General features: G+C 35.3%; 1 protein-coding gene across 12 annotated transcripts in view; it reads left to right on the plus strand.

Moving 5' to 3' along the window:
• KTN1 (kinectin 1) overlaps positions 1 to 23,353 on the plus strand; it is a 118,319-nt gene extending 94,966 nt beyond the window's left edge. For 3 of the 12 annotated variants that reach the window (XM_030855069.3, XM_060294835.2, XM_030855068.3), the window contains 12 exons: positions 1,246 to 1,332; positions 4,559 to 4,648; positions 8,121 to 8,201; positions 8,981 to 9,070; positions 9,190 to 9,282; positions 10,238 to 10,309; positions 10,549 to 10,632; positions 10,793 to 10,876; positions 13,722 to 13,805; positions 15,560 to 15,652; positions 16,509 to 16,629; positions 22,853 to 23,352. In XM_030855069.3, coding sequence (XP_030710929.1) covers positions 1,246 to 1,332; positions 4,559 to 4,648; positions 8,121 to 8,201; positions 8,981 to 9,070; positions 9,190 to 9,282; positions 10,238 to 10,309; positions 10,549 to 10,632; positions 10,793 to 10,876; positions 13,722 to 13,805; positions 15,560 to 15,652; positions 16,509 to 16,629; positions 22,853 to 22,857 — 984 coding nt within the window. In that variant the 3' untranslated portion in view covers positions 22,858 to 23,352. Of the gene's footprint in view, positions 1 to 1,245; positions 1,333 to 4,558; positions 4,649 to 8,120; positions 8,202 to 8,980; positions 9,071 to 9,189; positions 9,283 to 10,237; positions 10,310 to 10,548; positions 10,633 to 10,792; positions 10,877 to 13,721; positions 13,806 to 15,559; positions 15,653 to 16,508; positions 16,630 to 22,852 lie in introns of all 12 variants that reach the window. The other 9 variants (XM_060294837.1, XM_060294839.1, XM_060294838.2 and 6 more) reach the window with 6 other exon arrangements.
• Positions 23,354 to 25,600: the final 2,247 nt, after the last annotated feature.

Raw genomic sequence — 25,600 nt, forward strand, 5'->3', positions numbered from 1 at the left:
TTTGTTAATTTAACAAGTTGACATGTTCCTGCTCCTCTGAGTTTGTCAAAATTAGGTATGTGAATTGCCCTTTGTGTGTTTGTGTAACATTACTAATAGCATTGCTTGGCCAGAAAACCTAAGCTCAATTTGCCAGTATTACTGTTACCATCTTAACTGTGTTTTATTATCGGGATTCTGAGATAAGGAAGGTATGGTAATGCCAGTCTAATGCCTCAGCAGCAGCAGTGCTGGAGGCACTGAAGTGTGTGAAAAGAGCCAGGACACTGGAGGCCAGCAGACTGCAACGTCAGTCCATTCTAGTTCTGCCCCCTCATTTGCTGTGTACACTTGGTCACATTTATTAACCTACCTGAGCTGTGGTTTTGCCATCTATAAAATGGGAATAAATACCTCTTAGGGTTGTTATGAGGATTAATGAAAATTTTTGTGACATGCCAAGTACAGTGTTGGGCACATAAGTAAGCATTCAATAGATGGTGATTATTGGCTTTTTAGTTTTTGTTTTTAATCTGTTTAGATTTCTAAATCTGAAGAAAGGCTGAAATATAGCAGATTGTCCTTATTAGTATTTGCTAATGAAATGCTGTTGAAATAGATCTTTCAGAACTCAGTTTCCAAGGGCCTCTGTTTCTCTTTCTAGCCTCCTCGTTTGCCTTGATCAAGTAGCTCGTACAGTTCCTGTCAGGTTGCTTTTTGGTATGCACATTTGACCATGCCAAGAAAGATAGGGAAATACAGTGAATTCCTATGTCATTCCTAGGTAGACTTGAAATGTGTTAAATCAATAAAACATATTTAGAGAAAAAAATGTTATGCTGCAGTGGAAAGTCCCATGAGTGATACTGGGTCCTGTTTAAAAATCACACATAAAGCTTTTTGTAATACTTGTGTATTTGTTCTGTCCTTAATCCTCTAATATTCTATGTACCTGAAATTATATTTGTAATCTTGGTTTCTGTGTTTACTTTTGAATGCTTTTTCTTCCTTGTTATATGTGCATAGTAATTACTTTAAAGCTGGCATATTTGGTGTGTATACTAAAACATGGGAAGTGGGCATCTTTATTTTCTCATTCAAACTTCTAAACATTGCTTTTTATTTTTTTGCTAATATACATATTTTCCCATTGAAATAATTTTGCAGTAAGCAGCAGTTAAATGCAGTGCAAAATACTGATGAAGCAAAAAGCAAAAATCTTTCAATAATGGATAAACTGAAATCATTCTTTCTAAAAATGATTAGGACCTTCGGGAGAAAAACTGGGAAGCAATGGAAGCATTGGCATCAACTGAAAAAATGCTGCAGGACAAAGTGAACAAGACTTCCAAGGTTGTAATGCTAACTCCTAGAAACAATCCACTGAACAGAGAAAATCTGCAGCTTGTCTTAAAATCAGACTAAAGCATTTAATTTTACTGCAATTTGAATATAAAATCTCCTTATCATCCACATTTATCACCTCTGTCATCTCTGCTTTTTTTCATCTACTCCTTGAAGCTTTAATTTTGGGCATGCTGTTTTGTTGTGATTACTTGATTGTTTGAGCTTTGGTGATTACTGCTTTAAGCTGATGAGTCTCTGGAAGCCTATGCTACCCATGTAAGCTCTTCTTAGACAGAGTGTACCTCTTGGGTTGATTAAGACAACTTGGTGAAAACCCTGAGCCAAAAAAAATCTAACTGAATTAACAAACACATTTGACTACCTAGAATGCACCTGTGATGCACAGTGGACTCTCCTAGGTTCTTTGAGGCACTCCAAGATGACTCAGACAAGGTGGAAAATGGTAAAAATCTTCAGAAGTACAAGGACGGGATCAATTCTGGGTGTGTTATTGGGGGTGCTTCCTTAGAAGAGATGGAATTAAAATTAAACTTTAGGTTTTGAAGTATCTGGGCAGTAATGATGCACATTTTATGTTTAGTATGGAATATTAATGTAAGGGATAATCCTCTTGACCAGAGTATGTAAAGTGCTCCTGAAACATATATCCCCTTCTGTCTTAAAGACGATTAAAGGTATTGTCCCTGAGTTCAAGTTGTTCCATGGATTTAAAGATTTCTAATGAATTGTAATCGAGAAGCTGTTTTTAAAGATTGAGAGAAATAAATGTGCCAGTTCAGTCAAGCACTTTGAAAATTCCTACCAAGAATAAATGTGGAACAGAATTATTGAATTTCATATATGGGTTAATTAAAGTTCATTATGTTATTCAATTCAGCATTCTGTAAGTATCTTGTGTGCTAAGGTAATATGCTGAATTTTAAATGTAAGTCTTAGTGACATTTGAAGGACTTTTTTTTAAGCAGAATAGAATTTTAATAAATTTTTTTATCAGTCATGTTTGTAGTTATATTTCCTTTAGTGTAAATGGATTTGTATTTACTTATATACTTATTCATCAGGCCCTAATTTTCACTAAAACCTTAATTTGAGATATTGGCAGATATTGGAACCAGAGAAATCTAAACCAGAGAGTAGAAAAATCTAGGCCAGGTAGGACGTTATTATTTTATTGTCAGTGGTTGCAGTCAGCCCTGTTAGCAGTGGGGGTTCTGTATAGTTTCTGATTGTTTCTGTAACTTTGTTTTTCACTGTTAAGAGCTACCTTTTAGCCTTATTTTGTTAATGAGGCTGGTTATCTAGAAAGTGCTAAACTCTTAATATGCCATTCCTACAAGAAGTTATGTGCCACCTGTCATAGGCATTCTTGCATATTATGATGCCAAAAGAAAGCTAGAATTTGTTTCATCATGTGTTTGGTGGTGAATTTAAGAATTTATATATATTTCAGAACTAATCACCAAGTGCATGATGGCTTCTCGCATGGCTGATGATCTACAGAGCATAGACTTTATACTCCTTCTCTATTTTAATGGAATTTAGACAGTCCTCAGATAGCATAGGTATAAAATGATGTTGATTGACCCCTGACTACAGGTTGTGCTGTAAGGAGTAAATAAATGTTCTTGAGGACCTACTATTAATGACAGGTTCACATGAAAGGTACTTCACACATGTTACATTTAGGTAAAGATAGTAAGGAAATTATAATAATGCAGTTTCCAGTATTAAAGTGGAATAGAAATTGCTATCCACAACCAAACTACTATGTCAAATGAAAACGTTTTACCTAAAATTGCTAGTACATCCTTGTGCTTCTTAGTTACAAGTTAGACACCTATTTCCTTTAGTTAGATTCTTTTTCCCTTGGGGAATTTTCAAAAAAGTTTCTGTTCCACAGTGTCTCTTTTCCTGATCTTCTTTAGAGATTGCTCTACCACTTCTATGGTCAGATGATAAAAATGAGCTCTTCATTGTTTCTGAATTAGCAGTTAATCATTTTCCTTAAATGAGTGTACCTTATTTTATGCAGTTAGGTGGATGTATCCCTGAAAAATAGTGGACTTTACTGAGTTATTGAAAATACTCCATTAAAATATCCATTTTTAAAATCCTGCCATTAATCCGAATAAAGTAACAGCTTTTTGTGTGTACAGAATATGATTAATCTCTAGCTTCTTATTGTGTAACTTTAGATTTTCATGTTATTAGATTTTCTTAAATTGAAGTGTGTGCATCTTAAATCCATAATAGATTTGAAAGATTGATTTAAATGGTGGGGGAAGATAGGGTTGAGATCTTGCTAGCTTGCTTGCCTTCTTGTCACCTGTTGAACTTCACCAGTGTTTTGAGATGATTTTCTTGGCTTGGTTTAGATGTGCATTTTTATATATGTCTTTTTTTGTTTTTTAATCTTGTAGAGATAGTTTGAATATTCGATTTTTATTTTTTCGTGTGATCAAGTCATTACCCTAATTTTGACAAACAATGCTTTTGAGTTAATAATTGATACCCATTAGACTTGGATTTAAAATCACCAAATCTAGACATGCATTTGTGATACTTATCTTTAAATTTAACAGCTGACAGAGTCCATACACACATGCCAGAGTTAGTCTTCTTGACGGCATTGGTGAAGTAGTGCACCATCAGTTTTTCCTCTTTCTCTTTTTCCCATATGTACACCTGTCAAATTTTGGTGGTTCCTTTTTCCCCCCCTTTGTTTAGCTTAAATAGCTTCACCTGACCTTGAAACTGGAAGTATCAAAGTTGCCATTTTAATTCCATGGTCCATCAGTGATGCATTTTTTGGAAAGAGATTTACCAGCCTAATAAGCCTCAGTTATGTCACCCAGATGCATATTTTTTGCATGCAGTTCGTTTTAGCTGTAGGAATTATTTTTTGTGTTTTTGTTTGTTTTTTGAATTGTTCCTGGAGGGGTATCACTTGATGGCAAGGAAAATGTCCATATTGTCAGATATTGCCTTAGTTTGATTAATATAAGACATTGTTACTTAGGGTGATTTTGCAGATTTTTTCTTATGTAAGCATTTTGATATTTCAGAATGGGAAATTTGAACATTTGTCAGTAATAAGAAGAATTTTTAAAATATTAAGTCTTTTTCTTCCCTTAGAGCTTAAAAGACTGTAGCTTTTTTTTTTTTAATTCTGTAATCTTGTAAGTTTGATTTGGTTCTTCTTCTGCTTTAGGAAAGACAACAGCATGTGGAAGCTGTTGAGTTAGAAGCTAAAGAAGTTCTCAAAAAATTATTTCCAAAGGTGTCTGTACCTTCTAATTTGGTAAGATTAATTTATTATTTTTTAAAATATGACGTCTTTATCATTATTCAAGGAAGTTGTGAATAAGCAGCATTTGCACTCTGCACTTGGTTTTAGGGTGCACTGATCCCTCAGTCTTTCTCATTTTTAACCTAGGGTGTTTTGAGTAGTTAAAATCAATAACTTGGTTCAAAGACATTTATGTTTTTTCAGTTGATACTTTGTTGTAATCTATAAAATTTGCATATGAGACATATTATTTAGAGGATCATAAAAATCATATTTGGGAAAGAAATATTTCTTCCTAAGTCAATAGTGGTTAATAAATCAGTAATGTTCTTAATGGCTTTATTCAAAATAGAACTTAATTTTAAGTGATTCCTTCTTAGTTTTAGGAACACTTTATTTTTAAATGTATTTAATACTAAGAACCAGGCTATTTTTATTTCATAACTTAAGATTTTGGTCATCTGTTAACTTCTTCAAGCAAAAGTCTTAAAGATGATATAGAACAACTTGCTTCAAGCAAAAGTCTTAAAGATGATATAGAACAACTTGCTTTATTTGAGGTTGTATGTGTTTTAAATGGGAGAGAAAAGTTCCCTCCGTTCAGAGAATTAATACAGTGAATACGTGAGGGCACTAAAATGGTGGCACAGGTCCTTTTCTCTTTTAGTGGGAAGTTGTATGTATGTATAGTCAGAAGCAGAGAGAGGAGCGTAATGAGCCAGGTAAACCAGTATCTCACTTCAGCCATTACCAGTATATCGCATGCCTTGATGCACGGTCTTGTTTTACTTCTAGCCCTGTACTTCCTCTGTTATTTTGAAGGAAGTCAAACATCAGAGCATTTCATTTGTAAATATTTCTAAAATATAAGGATTCCTTTAAGAAAATACTATTATATTTTAAAAAAATTCTTTATGTCATACATCTAGTCAATATTTGGATTTTTTAGTTGTCATATAATGTATTTTAATGAAATAATAACTACTTATTGTAGTTTGTTTTAGTCAGGACTCAAATAAGGTCAACCTGTGATTGATTTAAGACGTCTTTTGGATCATCTTTATTCCACGGGTTCCCTTTTATTTGTCAGCACACCCCCTCGCCCACCCTTTTTTTTTTTTTTAAGGTAGTGGTTTCATATGCAGTTTCCCAGTCTGGATTTAGCTGACTGCATCCCAGTAATGTCAGTATGTTCCTCTGTCCTTTGTGTACCCTATAAATTGGTAGTCAGTGGAGGCCTGATTAGATTCAGGCTCAACACTTCAGGGTTAGGATGGGTAGAGGCAAGACTACTTCATGGCCAGTGTTGTGTACTTCCATTAGGAGGTCCATCATGTCTGCTTTTGCTTCTTTGGCCCGTTGGAGCTTATTTAGGCTGGCTACCAAATCCTTTTGACACAGCACTGCTAAACTTTGGTAGCTTCTTTGCTTTGTGGTGTGACAAGTTGTTCCTGATTTATTGTATACACTTCCTGCCCCAAACTTGGAATCAGGGTATTTCTCAAGGAGAGGGCTGTAGGTGCCAGGTGTGATGTAAGTAGACATCATGGCCTGTTTTCTGTGCAGTCTGAGTTAGCTGCTTGCTCTCTTCGGTTTTATCTACATATCGTCTGCGTCTAACTTGCACAAGAAGCAAAAATTCTTTTGTTTCTGTTGTAACTGTTGAGGATATATTCAGGTTTGATCAGCTTAGTAGATACGGGTTGAGCTGATGAAATAACCTGTGCTGGGCAATATGAATAAATTGTCAGTTCTAATACTGTTCTTACATTGAACCTAGGAGAAAGGGTTGCTCTTCATATACTTCATATTTTTTCCTTTGTGACCATAAGCCGTTTTTATTTCTTTATTCCTACTTTATATTTTATTAGTGGAAATAGAATTGCAGGATTTATTTGGCAGTATTTTATGAGCCAAAAGAGTTAATAATTTGTGTTTCTCTTCTTTAAAGATTGTATAAGATCACCAGAATTAAAAATTCTTTTTAATGTAACATTCATTCTTAACAGCAATATTATCCACCTTCAACCACCAGACCTTTTTGACACTATAAATATTTATAAATCACCATAAGACATGAATGATGATATTTGGCTTTTGTTCATCCACTTGTTAAAAGTTGAATACTTCTGCGTGTAGTCTGTATTGAAGAAATGTATTAAGCTTTTTGTGTGCTACCTAGGGTCTAGCATTTAAAATTTTTAGAGATATGATGGATAATAAACTATTTACCTTAAGATAATAATTAAATTTAATATTGTTAATATAGTCAGTAGATATAAAAGGGCTTTTATACATGAAGTAATTTTTTTAAACTGTTTTCTATTGCTTTTTTGCTAAGAAAATCAGCAGAGGAGTGATCTAAACTATATGACCTGGATTGAAGAGAGGCTTACATACTTTAAGCATCTAAATCTGAATTTAATTTATATTGAATCCCAGTATTTGAAGCTAAGTAGGATTTTAATAGTATCATTTTGTCATCATTCAGATTTATGATGTGAGAATGTAATTTTGTTTTTAAATGGAGAGGCTTTTTTGACTAAAATGTACTACGGGGTATTGTACTACAGGGAGATCTCAGCATCCAGTTTTGTTTTTTATTTGATAGAGTATAGAGAATCCTGATTCAGCCACATAAGTAAAACTTTTAATTAGAGCAATTAATAGAAATTTCATGTGTGTTCTTTTTGTCTTGAATTAAACCAAACCAAAGACTTAAAAGAGGAATAAGAGGAAATTTGCTTTAAAGTATCTAACAAATACTCTCTATCAGAGTTTAAAATTCAGACAAGAATCATCAAAAATCTAGAATAACTTATTCTGAAATTTGGAATAATGACTAAAATTATAATAATGCCTTGTGTTTGCATCAGCTGACCTTTCAGTACAAATAGAGTTTTTGTTGGTTTTAAACACACAAATGTTTGTGTATTCTTATCTCTCATTATGATTTAAAAAATGCTTCATAATACATATTTATTTTGAAGTATTTTCACAATCCCTGGAGCACCTTCACAGAATCTGAAATCTTTTGACTACAGTATCTCAATTGAACTTTTAGTTTATGAGTTCAGTTTTTGAGAACTGGTTCACCTGAAAAAAAGTTTGAAAAATTATTCATTCTAGGCTTTCTCTGTCTTAAATACTGAATCTATTAGTCCTAGCACTAGTAAGTGGTAGAGGCTGGTTTGAGCCCAGATCTTCTACCTGTATGTCCAGAATTCAGTTGCACATATCCTAGGACAGGGTAAATAAATTTAAATTTGATTTTGTGGTAGTACATAGGCATATTTTTAGTGTTTATTTTCAAGGCTGGGTCACGTACAACTTATATAACAATTCTATTCTTCTTTGAAATTTCCAGAAGGATGGTATTTGTCTATATAGATTTCTTTTATAATCTTCTAATTTGGTTATTTAAAATACTTATTTCATTTAGGTATTTTTTGAAATTGGTTGTTTTGACTTTTCTTCTCCACAGAGTTATAGTGAATGGTTGCATGGATTTGAAAAGAGGGCAAAAGAATGTGTGGCTGGAACTTCAGGTTCAGAAGAGGTTAAGGTTAGTTCATGAAGTGAAGTATTTATATTTTAAAGAAACATAGAAAAAAGAAGTAAATCAGAATTTGTCTTTATAAGCTTGGGAAAGATAAAGGCTATATTATGAGTAGAATAGTGATCTTTTCAGAAAGTATAAGAAGGTGGTTTCATTTTTGTGTACATTTTGGTGGAAATGGTATTAAGTCTTCCCTGTGTTTGATTTGTGTACAAAGCTGATGTTTCTCGTTTAACTCTGTTATCTTAGTCATTTCTAAAACTGAATATTTAACTGTCTGTTGCTCTCTTTTTAGCTTGGGTTTAGAAAGTAAAGATCAGTTGATAGGTAGAAACTGACTGGTTTGCTAATGTATCCCCAAATACATTACTTAAGAGTATTCAGAGCCTAGATGTATTTTTATCCTTGACTACTGAAATTTGGGAAATTAACTTTTTTTGTCTCTCAAGTGGCATGAATAAAATTTCCTTCCCATGGCATTGTGATCTTACTTCACATGTGGATCTGCTTTGATTTACTGTCTCACTAAAGAGTGAAAGCCTATTTATTACAAAATTGTGTGATATATTTTGTATTAAACAGACTCTAAGAGTTTTATTAGGAAAATCAAATGACCATAAAAAAGGTAATTAAACTTCATTGTTACTTAAGAAGATTGAAATGTAATAATTACTAATAAAACAGAAACCGTTTGTATAATATACCATTAAGTACTGAAACAAATTTGAAGTACAAAACTTTCTGGTAAAACTAAACTAGAGAATTTTTCTTTATTTTATTTGCAGGTTTTAGAGCACAAGTTGAAAGAAGCTGATGAAATGCACACATTGTTACAGCTAGAGTGTGAAAAATACAAATCCGTCCTTGCAGAAACAGTAGGAAATGATTTTTAACCTACATTTTAAAATAATTATTAACATTACTTAGTTGCTTAAATAGTTTATCTTGGTATTAGAACATGAAGTTTTCAGAACAACTATACTTTTGTTTATAGGAAGGAATTTTACAGAAACTACAGAGAAGTGTGGAGCAAGAAGAGAATAAATGGAAAGTTAAGGTCGATGAATCACAAAAGACTATTAAACAGGTATTTAAAAACGAAGAGCTTAGGGGAAAAAAAATAAAAGGGATGTGTGAACGATTTAAAAAAAAAAAAAAAAGCTTAGAGTAGTGGTTCTCACAGTGTGGGCCCTGGACGCGCAGCGTTAGCGTCACGTGGGAACTTGTTAGAGACGCACATTGTTTGGGCCCCCCCAAGGCTTACCGAATGTGAAGCTGTGGGGTTAGCAGTCTGTGTTTTAAAGAGCCCCCCGAATGATTCTGATGCCCACTGACGCTTGAGACTCACTGGTTTAGGGTACGACTAAAGAGTAATGATACAGAGTGCAGAGTGCTTTGGAAGTTAAAGAACCACAGTGTGATAGCATAAGGCAAAGAATTTGGTGTTCACAATAAGTTTTAAAACACAGATATGTGACTCATGATATAGTATTCAAGAAAAAGTAAGTCCTTCTTCTGTTCACGGGACTTGAATATTATTTTGTAGTCTTAGTTTTTCTTCTGTTTACAGTTGTCCCTCCATATCCATCAAGGAATTAGTTCCAGGAGTCTCCACAGATACCAGAATCTGGTATCTTGGATGCTCATATAGAATGGCGTAGTAGTACTTGGGTGTGGTAAAGAGTGCCATCTCTTGCTCACTTGTTTTCCTGGACTGACCTATGCAGAATCTGGGGTTGCTGATGGTATTCTATATTAATGCATTTGGGGATTAAGTACAGCTGATTATTGTTAATTACAGTTAATTAACAATTAACTGGACCTAATATAATACCATGCAAATGGGGTAGGTTTTGACCACAGTTTAAATCAAGTTAAATGTGACACTCTAATTTTTAAGATCTTTTAAAATTCAGTTATGGCTTTAAGTGAGATACATAAAAAAAACCTCTAAGTGTCTAATTGATTAAAATTCTACAAGATAGAAAAGCCTCTGTATCCTTGGTGGTTTAACTTGGTCATGTAATTATTTCACATTTCAGATGCAATTGTCATTCACATCTTCGGAGCAAGAGCTAGAGCGATTAAGAAGAGAAAATAAAGATATTGAAAATGTATGTTATCTCACCATTTGACTTGTAACCTATGGACTCATTTTTTAGCATTAAGGATTGTCTTACAAGCTGTGTTTTAAGATTTCTTTTGTCTTATGATGTGGTTGTTACGCCTTTAAGAATATCTTGAGTAGTGTTTCAGATGGTATAGTTTTATATTCATAAGTGTCATAACTTTTCATTGTAGGGAAGCCTCTTAAATATGGCTCTTAACTTTTCCTTCTTTGTTGCACTGCTAGCTGAGAAGAGAACAAGAGCATTTGGAAATGGAGCTAGAGAAGGCAGAAATGGAACGATCTACCTATGTTACGGAAGTCAGAGAGGTACTTATGATAGAATTTTTTTCAACCTTCTCAATTTAAGTTAAATTTATAACAGTGATAAAATATTTCAGTGTAAGTTGTTTCTGGCAGAGCTTCCAAGTAGCATACAAACATGGGATATCATAAGGAAATCAATCTTAAACTCTAAACTTCATTGCAGCTGAAAGATCTGTTGACTGAATTGCAGAAAAAACTTGATGATTCATATTCTGAAGCAGTAAGACAGAATGAAGAGCTAAATTTGGTAAGAAGCTTGTTCTCCACGGGGTATCAAGTAGGCTCTGAAAACACTTGTGTTGACATGTGGAGAAACCATCCAGACTTCTTCTCCTTGCTAACACCTTTAGCTTGGCATTTTTATAAGTTTAAGATAATCTTCATATTCTGATGACTCAAGATGGTCTGTCTTTTCTTGATTCCTAAGATGATCCTTCTTTTCTTAGCTCCTAACAATGGCATGTTTGGCTTGCAACTCTTTTTCAGAATTTTCTGTGTTTTATAAAACCAAATTTCTTCAACAGCATTATTTTCAGTGAATAAAGAAATGAAACAGACAAAGACTGGCTGAGTTGCAAAGATTCTCTTCTGAGAGTTACCATAGTTAACTGAGCCTCTTATTTTCTAACCTGGAAGGAGATTATTGAAGGTGGAAGATACATATTCTTCATTCAAAGGCAACGATCCAATGTAGCTTCTTATTTTAACTGGCCTTTCTACACATTATAGATAACAAAAAGCTTGTGGAATTCTTTATCATCGTCTTATCATTCAGAGCATAATAATCCGAAAACTACAGACTCAAAGTTAGTTAAGTGTTGTATAAAGACAGAGTACCCTGTATTCCCATTCTTAAATTTTCTGAAAATTTACACTGAGGCAGGCTTGTTTTTTAAATAAACATGACTATCTTATTGTATGTTTGAAACAGTAATCATTATGTCTATCTGTGACTTTTAAAACTTAAGAATATGATTAGATTTTTAAAAAGTACTTGAATGGGGCTTCCCTGGTGGTGCAGTGGTTGAGAGTCCGCCTGCTGATGCAGGGGACATGGGTTCGTGCCCCAGTCCGGGAAGATCCCACATGCCGCGGAGCGGCTAGGCCCGTGAGCCATGGCCGCTGAGCCTGCGTGTCCGGAACCTGTGCTCCGCAACGGGAGAGGCCACAACAGTGAGAGGCCCGCATACCGCAAAAAAAAAAAAAAGTACTTGAATGAACTCTAGTACAATTGCAGTAAGACAGTTTTCTCCTTACTATAAGTTAACGCTGCCAAGTTTGGGATTTTCTTTTTAGCACTGCTGTATGTACCAAAGAAAATTTCTTAACTCAGCAGTGATTTATGGGAATCAATTTTCAGAGTAGAGCTCTCTATGAAATGTACACAGTCCGCACCCCGACACACACACACACGCCCCTTTCTATTTTTGAAATAAAATTTACCTTTATTTTACCTTAATTGAATCATTCCCACTGCAGTGTGGGAATGATTCAATTAAGGTTTTATGCATACGTTTGCTATACATTGCACAGATTGGTACTGTGATATGCAACAGCTTTAAGTGATATGCTTATCCTGTAATGTGTTTTTTTTTTTTTTTTTTTTTTTTTGTGGTACGTGGGCCTCTCACTGTTGTGGCCTCTCCCGTTGCGGAGCACAGGCTCCGGATGCGCAAGCTAAGCGGCCATGGCTCACGGGCCCAGCCACTCCGCGGCATGTGGGATCCTCCCGGGCCGGGGCATGAACCCGTGTCCCCTGCATTGGCAGGCGGACTCTGAACCACTGCGCCACCAGGGAAGCCCCTGTAATGTGTTTTTTAAAAACCCACTTCCACCTACAGTTGTTGGAGATTTTACTTTTAACTTTGATGCTTTGTGGCTGACTCCAGTGCAGCATCAAACCCACAGGATTATGGTTGAGTCTCCATTCAGTCTGATGCTCTCTTTGTACATTTTGACCCTTTACTTCTGTCAAGAGGTCATTTTGAGTGATATTTAAAATTTTTTTGCCTTGAGTTTGCAGTCTTCATTTTAATCTTCCTGTTTGCTTTTTGCTCTGGGTAACTGTTGCCACATTTTAAGATATATTAAAATAATTTTGTTTGCTTATACATTGTGTGTTCCTGGGCCAAAGGAATAACCTCTCTGATGTGTGAAATCAGAGTTAAGTAAAGGAGCAAGAACTGAAGCATTTGGGATAGAGTTCCCAAAATAAAATTTCCAAATGGAATGTCCTACACTAATTCTCTCTACATGTTCGAAATGTCAGTGTCTTATATTTCCCCCTTTTGGGTTTCCAGAACTGTTTGGAATGCTGTGCCTGTGGGTGAGAGACATAATTAACTTGATGAGTTTAATAAGAAAAAGTTCTTTTGTCAGTGAGTCCATTTCCCTCATTCTTAAGTAATCAGAATAGTTACTAAGAGAACAGTTACTATGTATTAGCTCTAGAGTTTAATAGAGCTTTATAACTGTTTCAACAAGTTGGTTGAGATGTATATATTAAGACATGCCTTGTTGGTATAGTTAGGCCAGTGTGGTCTTGCACTTATCTTTCTAGTGACATCTTAAAGGATGAGTGACATTTAAATTTTTGAAGATTTCATTTTACTGGATTTGTAATCTTCTGTTCAATGTTTTTATTAAAAATATTACACAATTGATTCTTCTTAACTGAACTATATAGGAAAGCCTTTAAACATTTAAAAACTAGTAAAATTTCTTATGACTTGCCTTTTAATTTGAAATAAATGTGAATGAACTGCCCTATGAATAGTGAATAGTAATACTTAAAAAAAATAATCTACTGGAATTTGATGGTTTTGTTTTTACATTTTTTACATTTGCAGTTTTCTACTCTCAACTCTAGTTGGTTTTGTAGCTTTTCTTATGTTTAGCTTTACAGATTGGAACCTCCACTTCTTAGCTTTTCTGTACATCTGGTGCAGCATATTGGCTAATCCACTGTGCATAATAACTGTTAGCGAGCCCATTCTTTCTCATTCATTCTTCAGTCCTAGAGGTCTCAGCATAATCAAAGAAGGAATCAAAGAAGGATGTGAATTAATTGTGGTGTTCCTGTATTTTTACAGTTAAAGAAGCAGTTAAATGAAACACTTGCAAAACTTAGAACTGAACAAAGTGAAAGACAGAAGGTAGCTGGTGACTTGCATAAGGTAAGACACTGCTTGTCCTGAAGATGCCATATCATCATATTATGTTGTACCTTGAATCTTAAGCAGACATACTGCTAACCCTGGATTCATTCCTTTACATCATTACATTAATTTGTTTATAAATTTAAGCTGTTTGTTATACAGTTACATATTTGGAACTAGACTTTTTGGCTTGTTTTTCCATTCTTAATTCGCTTCTTCATTTCATCATATTTATATAATTAATTGCTTTGTAAAGTGTAGATTAAATTTTGAATTCAGTTGATGTGACTCTTAAAATTGGTTACATCTATATATTTTTTATTGGGATTTGCTTATATAGTCATTTACAAAGTATGTTTCTTTTGATCTTCATGAATGTGAAAGAAGTATATATAGACCTCTGATGTTTCAGAAATTCGTCCCTTTATTTCTTTGTCCCCTGCATCGACAGGCGGACTCCCAAACACTGCGCCACCAGGGAAGCCCCTGTTTTGAGATTTTTAATAGTGTAATTCATAAATGCTTTTATCAGAGCTGCTTTAGAGCTAAGATTGTTTATAGCAGATCTAGTCATTAGCAAAACAATTAAATTTGCCACTCTTTTAAAGGTTGAAAGAAATATTTGTTGGTTCTGTATGATTATATCATAATTGTTATGCAAAAGTCTAGGAATCTAGAGTTGCTTCAGATTACTTTGATGTTGTCACCAGTAGATAAAATGTGAACTTAAGAAGTTTCATTAGGTTTGAATCCTACTGCTGCCACTTCTGAGCTGTGTGACCATGGGGCAATTATTTGCTCTTTGCAAGTCTCAAGTTTATCTTCTATAAAATGGCATTTACAAGGGCTATTTTGTGAATGAAGATAAATTAAGAATGTGAATTATTAAAAAATCGTTTCAGAACTCTGACTTAGATATATGATACATTGTCAGGATTGAGCAATCTGATTTATATTTTGATAATGTGAATGTTTGATCACTGGACAAAATATAAAACTTGCAGTTTTAGCCTAGCAGTTTATTTTCTCAAGAGGTACTTTAAGGATATTAAACAGGTGCTCAAAGATATGGATATGCCGTGTTATTTGGCATAAAATGGCAACAGTAGTTGAAAGTGAACTGTACCATATCTATGTAATAGAAATACTGTGCAACTCTGAATTGGAAATGCACATAAATATTTATTGACATGTAAAAAGAAAATGCTTCGTCAAACAGCATGTATGTTAAAAGCCCATTTATAGAACATTTTCTACCAATTTTCTGTTAGGACATATATGCACTAAAGAGGGATCTAGACTAGGAGTCAGCAAACTCACAAACTGTTTTAGGATTTGTGGGCCACCTATAGTTTCTTTCATATACTCTTTGTTTTTTTGTCTAGCACGACTCTTTAAAAATGTAAAAACCAATCTTAGCTTGTGAGCTCTACAAAAATAGGCTGTGTGTGGCTAGATTTGGCTGACCTCTGATCTAGACTAATGTTAACCTAAATATCACTGTGCTTATTTCTGCTTTTTATTTCTTTATACATTTTCTGCATTGTTTGAACTTTTTAAAATGGTGAGCATGTGTTTTTATAATCTGGTGGGGGAGAAAGCTATTTGATTTGGGGGAAAAAACGGAACAGGTTGGCTTTACATTGTATTTTGAGAAGAGCTTTAGTTTTGTACAAAATATAATGAGTGTAAGAAAATCACTCATTTTTTTTCTTGTATATATTTATTTATCAGTTGTATTATTCAGAGACTCCATATTGCTTTCCTCACAGGCTCAACAGTCACTGGATCTTATCCAGTCAAAAATAGTAAAAGCTGCTGGAGACACTACTGTTATTGAGAATAGTGATGTTTCCCCAGAAACGGTATGCATTTTCTTTAGCTCCAAATCTCTGCGCTGATTACCTTGTAAATTATGTGAAGAATAAAAAATGTACAGGATCCATTTCTACCTAAAAAAAATGCCTTTTTAATGTGCTTCTATCAATTATGTTGCATTCTTAACTCAAGGTTATTTTTTCTTTGAGGTATCTTATCTGAAATGCAGTGTTCTTATTAATGTTTGTTTTCACTTTAGCTTGGTGAGACATTATTATGTTAATGTTTAGGTTTGTGGTGGAAGGTATTATGGTGTACTGCTTAAGAATGTAGACTCTGCTGCTTGTGTTGAATCCTGGTTCTATTCAGTAGCCGTGTGACTGACTTAGGGGAAACTTTTTATCCTCTCTGTGCTTTAGTTGCTCCATCTGTAAAAGGCAATGATATTAGTACCTATCTTGTAGGATTGTTGAAGGGAATAAATGAATTACTATATAAAACACTTAGAATAGTGGGTAACACTTAAAACAGTGCTTCAAGTTTAGTAAGAGCTCAATATATGTTAACTGTTATTTTTCTGTTGTTATGAATGTACTCTCCTTTGGTTCCTTGCAATTTTTTTTCTGAAAGGAGAAATGGATTTATATCTGATATTCATCGATTCTAGAGTTTTCCCTTTGTAACCTAGTGACAACATTTATAACATAACTTTCTTTGATGTAAACTAATTTGCATGCTAGGTAGCAAACCCTATTGCGCTATGTGGTTTTTATTGTCAGTTTTCATATCATCTTTCAGATTTTTTTGTTTGTGTTTAAAACAGCAATAAACTATTTTTGGTTTTGGTTGCAAATGCCTTTTTCTTGTGCTCAGCGTTTTTCATCTCTTCTGTCTTCTTTTTAGGAGTCTTCTGAGAAGGAGACAATGTCTGTAAGTCTAAATCAGACTGTAACACAGTTACAGCAGTTACTTCAGGCAGTAAACCAACAGCTCACAAAGGAGAAAGAACACTATCAGGTATTAGGTAAGAATAACTGAAGTATTACTGTTTGTCTATAGATAATTGACATACTGTGTGTGTGAATGTATGTACAGTGTGTATTTACTTTAAATATAGGAACTCTTGTTACCCTAGTGGAAATATTCCCTCTTTATCTCTCTCAGAACCTCCAAATGACAGCTTTATAGCTTTCTTGGAGTTTTATTTCCATCTTGTACATATTTTTTGGTCTTGTAGCTTGGAGGAGAAAAAACATACCTTATCTTTTTTTTTTTTTTTTAATATGTAAGTTTCATGAGTATAGCATTATACATGTGTACACTGCAAGGTGATCACCACCACAAGACTAGTTACCATCTATAACCATACAGTTGACTTCCTTTTCCCATTTTGTCCACCCTCCAACTCCCTTCCCCTCTGGTAACTACTAAGCTATTCTCTTTTATGAGTTTGTTTTTGTTTTGTCTGTTTGTTTTATTTTAGATTCCACATATGAGTGAAATCATATTGTCTTTCTCCATCTGACTTATTTTACTTAGCATAATACCTCCAAGTTCTAACCATGTTGTTGCAAATGGCAGGATTTCCTTCTTTTTTATGGCCAAGTAGTTCACTGTGTGTGTGTGTGTGTGTGTGTGTGTGTGTGTGTACACATACATACCACATCCACATCTTCTCTATCCATTCATTCATTGGTGGACACTTAGGTTGTTTCCATATCTTGACTATTGTGAATAATGCTGCAGTGAACATATCTTTTCCAATTAGTGTTTTCATGTAAAAACGCTTTTTCTTTGCCTCTTTTGACCTTTTTACAGAACAGACTCATAACTTGTTTACCTAGGTTTTGTTCATTGCCATAATGTCTGCAACTGTTTCTTTAGTTTATCCTGATCTTAGTTCTGGCAAAATATCTGTGTGATTTCTTTTTTTTTTTAATGACTTGGTAAAATAAAGTGACTATAATGTTTTTACTGAGGTAAGATGCTGAACTGAAAATCAAGTCGTCACAGTTTCTTTACATTGGAAGCTGGATTTTATTTAAGTTTGCTGTGGGTAATCAAAGAAATCCATTTTTTAACTCCTGAAGTGAGAGTCTTAAGATAAACAAACCAAGCTATAGAATTTTATTGACCGTATTACCTGGAAATGCATGTTGATTGATTTGATTCCTGGGTTTTACCTGTTTCAAGAATGACTTAAGTCACAATGCCTTGGGTAATTAGGGTGTTCTGATACGCACTGAATACTTTAGATATTCTTCTTTTGAAGCCGTTTGTTCTATAATAATCGTGGTGTCCTGGACATGAGTAGGGTGGCCTGTGCAATGCCAGGGGGCAACTCATCACTTAATTGTCCCTTTCAGAACCCAAACTTAAGACTCTTAGGTTATACAAAGGCCTCAGGATAGGTTAGGTGCTCTGGAAAAGTTGGTATGGACCTCCATCTTGGTCACAGGGGCATTCTGTCTCACTTTTGTAGAATGATTGTCCTCTGGCCTGTCTTAGCATACACTCTCCTTTAAAATGCTATTTCAGGTGAGTTACCTCTAAGAAGACTTTTCAAATAAACCCAACTCATTCTTATAACCTGTCAGCAAAAAGAATTATACCTTAATCTTTTATCCTTGGTAAGCTGACCTCTCAGTTGCCTAGAGTTAAATTTCTGCCACCTGACCACTCTTCCCCAAACTAGAAAATAACCTCGTTTCCTGCTTCCCAGGGCAACTTTCCTTCCCACATCTTCAGTCCTGCTTCAGTCCTGAAGTCTACATCTTCAGTCCTCTCCACTCACTGCTTCTGTTCAGTCTTGAAAAATGCTCAAATATATTATTTTAACTTTGCACTTTCTTTAGATTACCACCCTAATTTTTTTACTTCACTGTTTAACAAAGATTCTTAAAAGAAGAAACTATTCTCACAGTCTCATGCTACTAACTACTCCATCTCCTCTAGAATGGCTTCTCTTTCTGCCATTCCGTTGAAACCGTTTTTGCTGAGGTAATTCATTAATGATTTCCTAATTGCTAGAGCTAATACAGGATCATCTTTTGCATATAAGATACTGAAAATAGTTGTGAATTATTCTAAATACGGTGAGGTCAGTCCTTAGGCCTCTGTTTTCTAAGGGAAGGGTTTCGCTTCTGAGAACCTAAAAAATTATAAGATGGCCTGTTACCCTTTGCCTTTAGACCTTGTCAGTAGTATCTCTCCAGCATCTCAAAAGTGTTCTTCAGTATTTTCTTTTTCTTCTCAAACATGTGGTCTGAACCATTTTTGCTTGCCTGTTTCCACATTTGCCTTAATCATATTAAATTTGAGACTTACACTGATCATTGGTAGTAACACTTTTATTTTTCCAGACTTTTTTCTTCCTAATTTATAAAAATGTAGTGTGTAATTTGTTAAAAGAAATACATATACCCTGGCAACACAGCTGAACTGTTGTTTAGCAGACAGCTTACCTAAGTGATAGATAACTCAGCATTCTTTTGTTAGCTGATGAACTTAATTTCAAATTTGGCAAGTGAAAGGGCGGTTGAGTGGTCAGCAGTGTATCATGAAAGATAGATGGATTGTATGAAGCTAGAGGTCCACCAGCACTTGAGAACTCTCTCCTTGCATAGGTTCTAGCCAGCACTGACAGTGATAACCCCTCCTTAGGGATCTCTTGGTTCCCACAGCTCTTCTTTATGCCCTTTAAATGTTTGTGTTACCCTCGAGTTTTTAACTTCAGCCATCATTTTTGCTCAGTGTATTCTCCCTCTTGTCAACTCTTTTAAAATTACTACCAGATAATTAAATTGGAAATACAGATTTCTTAATCATCAGAATTTATAGGTTAATGTCTGATGTCAAGAATCTTTTTTTCTTCCCTGCTTTATTTAGGTATATGTTATTACTGTTTTTTTTTTTTTTAATTAAAGCATAGTTAATTTACAATGTTGTTTTAGTTTCTGGTGTACAGCAAAGTGATTTAGTTATATATATACATATATATATATATTCTTTTTCATATTCTTTTCCATATAGTTTATTACAAGATATTGAATATTCAATATGTTGAATATTGAACCTTATTGAATAAGGTTCCCTGTGCTATACAGTAGAACCTTGTTGTTTATCTTGTTTTATATATAGTAGTTTGTATCTGCTAATCTCAAACTCCCAGTTTATCCCTCCCCCAGCCCCCTTTCCCCTTTGATAACCATGTTTATTTTCTATGTCTGTGAGTCTGTTTCTGCTTTGTAAATAAGTTCATTTGTGTTATATTTTAGATTCCACATATAAGTGATATCATATGGTATTTGTCTTTCTCTTTCTGACTTACTTCACTTAGTATGATAATCTCTAGTTGCATCCATGTTGCTGCAAATGGCATTATTTCATTCTATTTTATGGCCAAGTAATATTCCATTGTATGTATATACTACGTCTTCTTGTTGATGGACACTTAGGTTGCTTCCATGTCTTGGCTCTTGTAAATAGTGCCTCTGTGAACATTGGGGTGCATGTATTTTTAATTAGAGTTTTCTTCAGCTGTATGACCAGGAGTGGGATTGGCATATGGTAACTCTATTTTTAGTTTTTTGAAGAACCTCCATACTGTTTTCCATAGTGGCTGCACCAATTTACCTTCCTACCAGGAATCTTACTTCTTTTTAGTATATACTACAAGTACATATGAATTGTTTAAGATAATGCTGTACATTTTCAGTAAGAGAAAAGCTATTTTTAAAAGACAAAAATGAGAGAGATGATGTATAGTAATTTAGTTTTCGAAATCCTAATACACAGAACTTAGCCTTTCTTTGAGTTGTAGGGGCATTTGTCTTGCGCCCTTAATTTGTAAAACATTAACCCTTCTTTTCTTCTGGAAGTCTTCCTGCTCATCTGCTATCCTTCTCTCCCCACCCCTGCCACCTCCCCAAACAGAAGGCTGTCATCCGCCTGTCCCCCTTTTAATTAAGGTAATTGTTCTTGTAGCTTTGGATTGTTAACAGTAGTATTTTGTAGTATACTTTTTTGTTTCCAGATACCTACTTTTTCTTGTGTTTCATATCTGCCTGGCTTCTAAGTGTTCCAAGTGTATGTCCGACTATATCAGAAAACTTTATCACCCCATGTCTTAGTCTGTTTGGGCTGCTATTAAAAAAACCCCATACATTGGGTGGCTTAAGCAGCAGACATTTATTTTTCACATTTCTGGAGGCTGGGGAGTCTAAGATCAAGGCACCGGTAGGTTCTGTCAGGTGAGATCCACTTCCTGGTTTAAAGATGGCCATTTTCTTTCTGTGTCCTCACATGGCAAAAGGGGCAAGGGAGCTCTCTGGGGTCCTTTTTAAAAGGGCACTAATCCCATTCATGACAGTGGAATCTCCTAAAGACCCCACTTCCAAATACCATTACATGGGAGTTAGAATCTCAACATAGGAATTTCGGGGGATGGGGGAGACACAAACATTCAGACTATAACACCCAGGATCTTTTACCTTGGAACCTGTTAGTGGAATCATGTGGAAGGAGGCTGATGATTTTAACAGCTGACACTTCATGAATGTGCCTCTAAGAACGAACATGCTTCTAACACATGGTCATTCATTTAAATTTTCACAACAACCCAGTGCAGTAGATAGATAGGGATGATGGTGATGATGATGATGATTAATATTATTACTTATTTTTTTATTCCCATTTTACAGCAGACCCAAAGAAGTTCTGTAAGTTGCCCAAAGTCACACAGCTAGTAACTGGGTGAGCTGGGATTTAAATTAAGGTGGTCTGGGCCTAGGCCCTGTGCTCTTAATCTGCACTTTTCTTCTCCCTAATTCAAGCACTATGTGCTCTGATCCTTGTCACAGCTTTCCTTTCTCCTTATTCTGTCTAATCCTTTATTGCCAGCTTCTTATAGTTTCTTCCTTCAGTTCTGGCTTTTTCCTAAAGTTGGTAATTTGGTTTGTCAGTATTGAATTGGAGAGGCTCTTGAATTTATCCAGGAAAAACTGAGGTGAAATTTTGTGTATGTGTTTTGTATATATGTGTCCTTCTTACTCCCTTTAACAAATAGATTCTTTCATGATACAGTTTTCTCTTGTTTCTGAAAGGAAAAAGTTCTTTTTTGGTGCTATTGGAGTGTAAGAGTTAATGTTTCAGACAAAAACTAGCTTTTATTTCTACACTTTACACTTGACTGTCATATGGATCAGGTTTTCATTTTGTGTAATGTGTTTACACAGCACTTCTTAGTTTAATGTACCAGTGGGCTATGTAGACTTTCTGATTAGCTGTTAATCTTGTCTTAGAGAACATGATAGCCAGTGATAACTTTGTTTTTTAACTTTCTAATTGCTTCTTTTCCCCTCAACTTTCTAATTTTGAAAAATTTCACACTTAATGAAAAGTTGAAAGGATATATAGTGTATAACACTGACACCCTTCAGCTACTTCATCTCTTTATTTGTGTATACATATTTTGTTGATGTCAACACATTTGAAAGTAACTTTCAGATAATATGACATTTTACCCCTAAGCACTTAAGTATGTATCTCTTAAGAACAAAGACATTCTCTTACAAATCCATAGTATCACTGTCACATCCAAAAAGACCAGAACAGTAGCTCTAATATCATCCATTTTAAAGCCCATATTTGTGTCCCCACTTATACCCGAAATATCTTTTTAGCTATTTTTTCCAAACCAGGATCCAGTCAGACTTCACATGTTGTGTATGGTTAAGTCCTTTTAATCTCTTTAATGGCTTTTGAAGTTTTAATTTCTTTAGTCATTTTATCTGACTTGGAAAGCTTCAAAAGACCTTAGAAAATCTCTGTCTGAAGCTTCAATTATTTATTCACCGGGGGAGAGTTGTAAATTTCAGTTTCTTTCCAGTGCTGCTCACTCACCTTATTAGCTTTACAGTCTCTTGAGTAGAACAGTAATACAAATGGATTCCCAATGTTGTTCTCTTAAATGTTTTCTAAATAGGATTTTTAAATCCCTGTATTATTCTCAGTTTGGTCTGAGATTTTGGTTCACATATTTAAAAATCCACCTTCAGAAGCTCCTTCTGAATCCTGAGATTTTTCTCTTATTTTTGATTACCATCAGTATTAATTGTTCTGATCTTAGTTGAAAAGGCCATGCTAGATCAAATGGCATATGTACTTTTGGTATTTGACAGATGTCTTCTGATTGCCTTTTGTTTCTTTGTTTTAAAATGAATTTCTTTCTTTCTGATCTTTTACAGAGTGAAGTAATTGGGAAACTGTTCATTCAAGGATAACAGAAGGCATTGTATTATATTTTGCCAAATTAAAGCCTTATTTATGTTTTCACCCTTTCTACTTTGTCAGAAACACTGAACAGAGTTTTGTCTTTTCTAATCCTTGTTAGACTACTGATTTAAAGAGAGAGAAAAAAAGCCAACTCTGTAGACACCTTCAGAGTTTAGTTTTATAATAAAAACTGTTTGAATAATTAGACCTTTACATTCCTGAAAATAAAATAAACATGTAATCTTGTATCTTATTTTGCTCAATAAAATTGTTCAGAAGATCAAAAGTGGTAAAGACAATGTAAAATTTAACATTTTAATACAGATGTTGTACACTGTTTTACTTAACATTTTGGGGAGCAACTGCCTCTGACTTCAACTCAAGAAAACACTTTTTGTTGCTAATGTAATCGGTTTTTGTAATGACGTCAGCAAATAAAGGGATGCTTATTATTCAAACTGGTTTTGATTTTCGTTGAGCTTTAACAGATTTCATTAGCACTTAGATCAACATAATTTAGAGCACAATCATTAATTGCAACTTCAGACAGGGTAGGTTTGTTGCTTGTACACCTTCTCTAACTAGAGCTCTGGGTCTTCTCTGTGGTTCTGTGCAAGGTAAACTGTGTCCTGAAGGTAGTGTGGGTTACAGAAAGGATGGGGCAAGTATTTAGGGTTTCAGACCTACCACCCCTGCTTCAGGTAGAAGAGCTTTACTTTATTTTTACTATTACTATTATTATTTTAAGTAATGATTAACTTTTTTGTTTCCTTCTTATCAGACACTTTTACACAGTTTACATATGTTACCTTTTTTGTTGTTTGAACATGTTGATAACATATGTTATCTTTTTTTTCTTTTTCTTTTTTAATAATTGGCTGAAAACACTGAGTGCTCAGATGCTAAATAACCATTGACAAATGTCTTATGCCACTGAGTATTAAAGTACCTGCTATACCATATGGGGGCCTCCTTGCTGTTTCAGCCATGCTTCTACCATGGGGCCTTTCCACTTTCTGTTCTTTCTGCTACAGCTCTCTTCTCTTGGGTGTCAGTCTTGGCTGCTTCGCTCACCATCATGAAATCTGCTTAAATGTCACCTTTTTCATCGGGTCTTGACTACCCAGTATTCCCCCTGCCTCCCTATCTGCCTACCTGTCTTGGTCTATAACGTTAACAGTCCTCCAGTATATACTTGGTCATTCCCTATACCTCTCCCTACCAGAAAGTAAGCTCCAGGAGGGCAGGAACCATCTCTTTTGTTCCTTGCTTTATCCCCAGCCCTGAGAAAGTACCTGACACTTAATTGTGCTCAAATACTTAAATGAATGAATGGGTGAAGTTCATCTTTATTATTTATTTATTTTTTTGGCCACACTGCATGGCTTGTGGGATCTTAGTTCCCCGACCAGGGATCGAACCCGGGCCTGGCAGTGAAAGTGCCAAGTCCTAACCTCCGCACCACCAGGGAATTCCCGAAATTCATTTTTATACCTTGAGGATTATCTAAAGTGGTGCCTTCACCATATAGCGCGTGCACCAAATAGTATTTCTAAAGTATAGAGAGAGAAACTGAAGAAGCTGCTCATGGCCATTGGTAACTGGACTGGGAATTTGGGCTACCCCAGGCCGTGGCTGCTTTCAGCAAACCACTGGGAAATTGGTCTGAAGGCCAGCCAGATGCCATATCATCGTCGTCTCTTTTTCCTTTGCCATTGCCTATAAAGGTACTCATGTCTCTGCCTTCTGAAAAAAGCAAACAAATCCCACTTTCCATCTTACAGCCTCTTCTTGCTATTTTTTTTTTTATAAATTAATTTATTTATTTTTGGCTGCATTGGGTCTTTGTTGCTGCACGCGGGATGTCTCAGTTGCAGTGAGCGGGGGCTACTTTTCATTATGGTGCGTGGGCTTCTCACTGCAGTGGCCTCTCTTGTTGCGGAGCACAGGCTCCAGGCGTGTGGGCCTCAGTGTGGCCCACGGTCTCCAGAGCACAGGCTCAGTAGCCGTGGCACACGGAGTTGCTCCATTGCATGTGAGATCTTCCCGGAGCAGGACTTGAACCAGTGTCCCCTGCATTGGCAAGCAGACTCCCAACCACTGCACCACCAGGGAAGTCCTTCTTGCTATTCTTGCTCAGAACAACTGTGTAACTGTATTATTTTTCAACCTCCTTATATGTTTGAATTAAAAAAAAAATTGCAAGAGATTTTGAGGACTCAGTCTTAATCTCTGATTAATTTCTGTTCCCTCCCTCAACATCCCAACCAAATATGTGTTCATCTTTTTGCCTCTGAAGTGGCGGGAAGTTCACAATTAGGTACGATTGTAATTGTTAATGGTTATTAAGTTACTGTATTGAAAGTTGTGTTCCTGTTACTCACATCGGTTTGTCCTACTTCCTTACTCCAGAATCACATAGGAAAAGCGTACCATACTCCCATTCAGTTATTCTTCAAATATGCCAAGATAGCCCATGTTCTCTGAAGTCCATTCCCCTCTAGGTTAAGTATCCCCAGTTCCTTAGTTACCCTGAATGATGGAAGGCTAAACTAGCCTACTTGTCTCATCCATCCCCAGCTGTCTACCCTTCCCCAGTGTCCTATAGGCAGATCGCTGGGAGAGGATGGGAGCATCAAAAGAGAGGTCATCTGTGTCCTCAGTCTCTAGTGGCCCCTCTTGCCACTGTTAACAGCCAGTTGAGGCAGGAAGCAAGCCCT

The sequence above is a fragment of the Globicephala melas genome, chromosome 2 (genome assembly GCF_963455315.2).
Source record: "Globicephala melas chromosome 2, mGloMel1.2, whole genome shotgun sequence".
NCBI classification, from domain to species: domain Eukaryota; kingdom Metazoa; phylum Chordata; class Mammalia; order Artiodactyla; family Delphinidae; genus Globicephala; species Globicephala melas.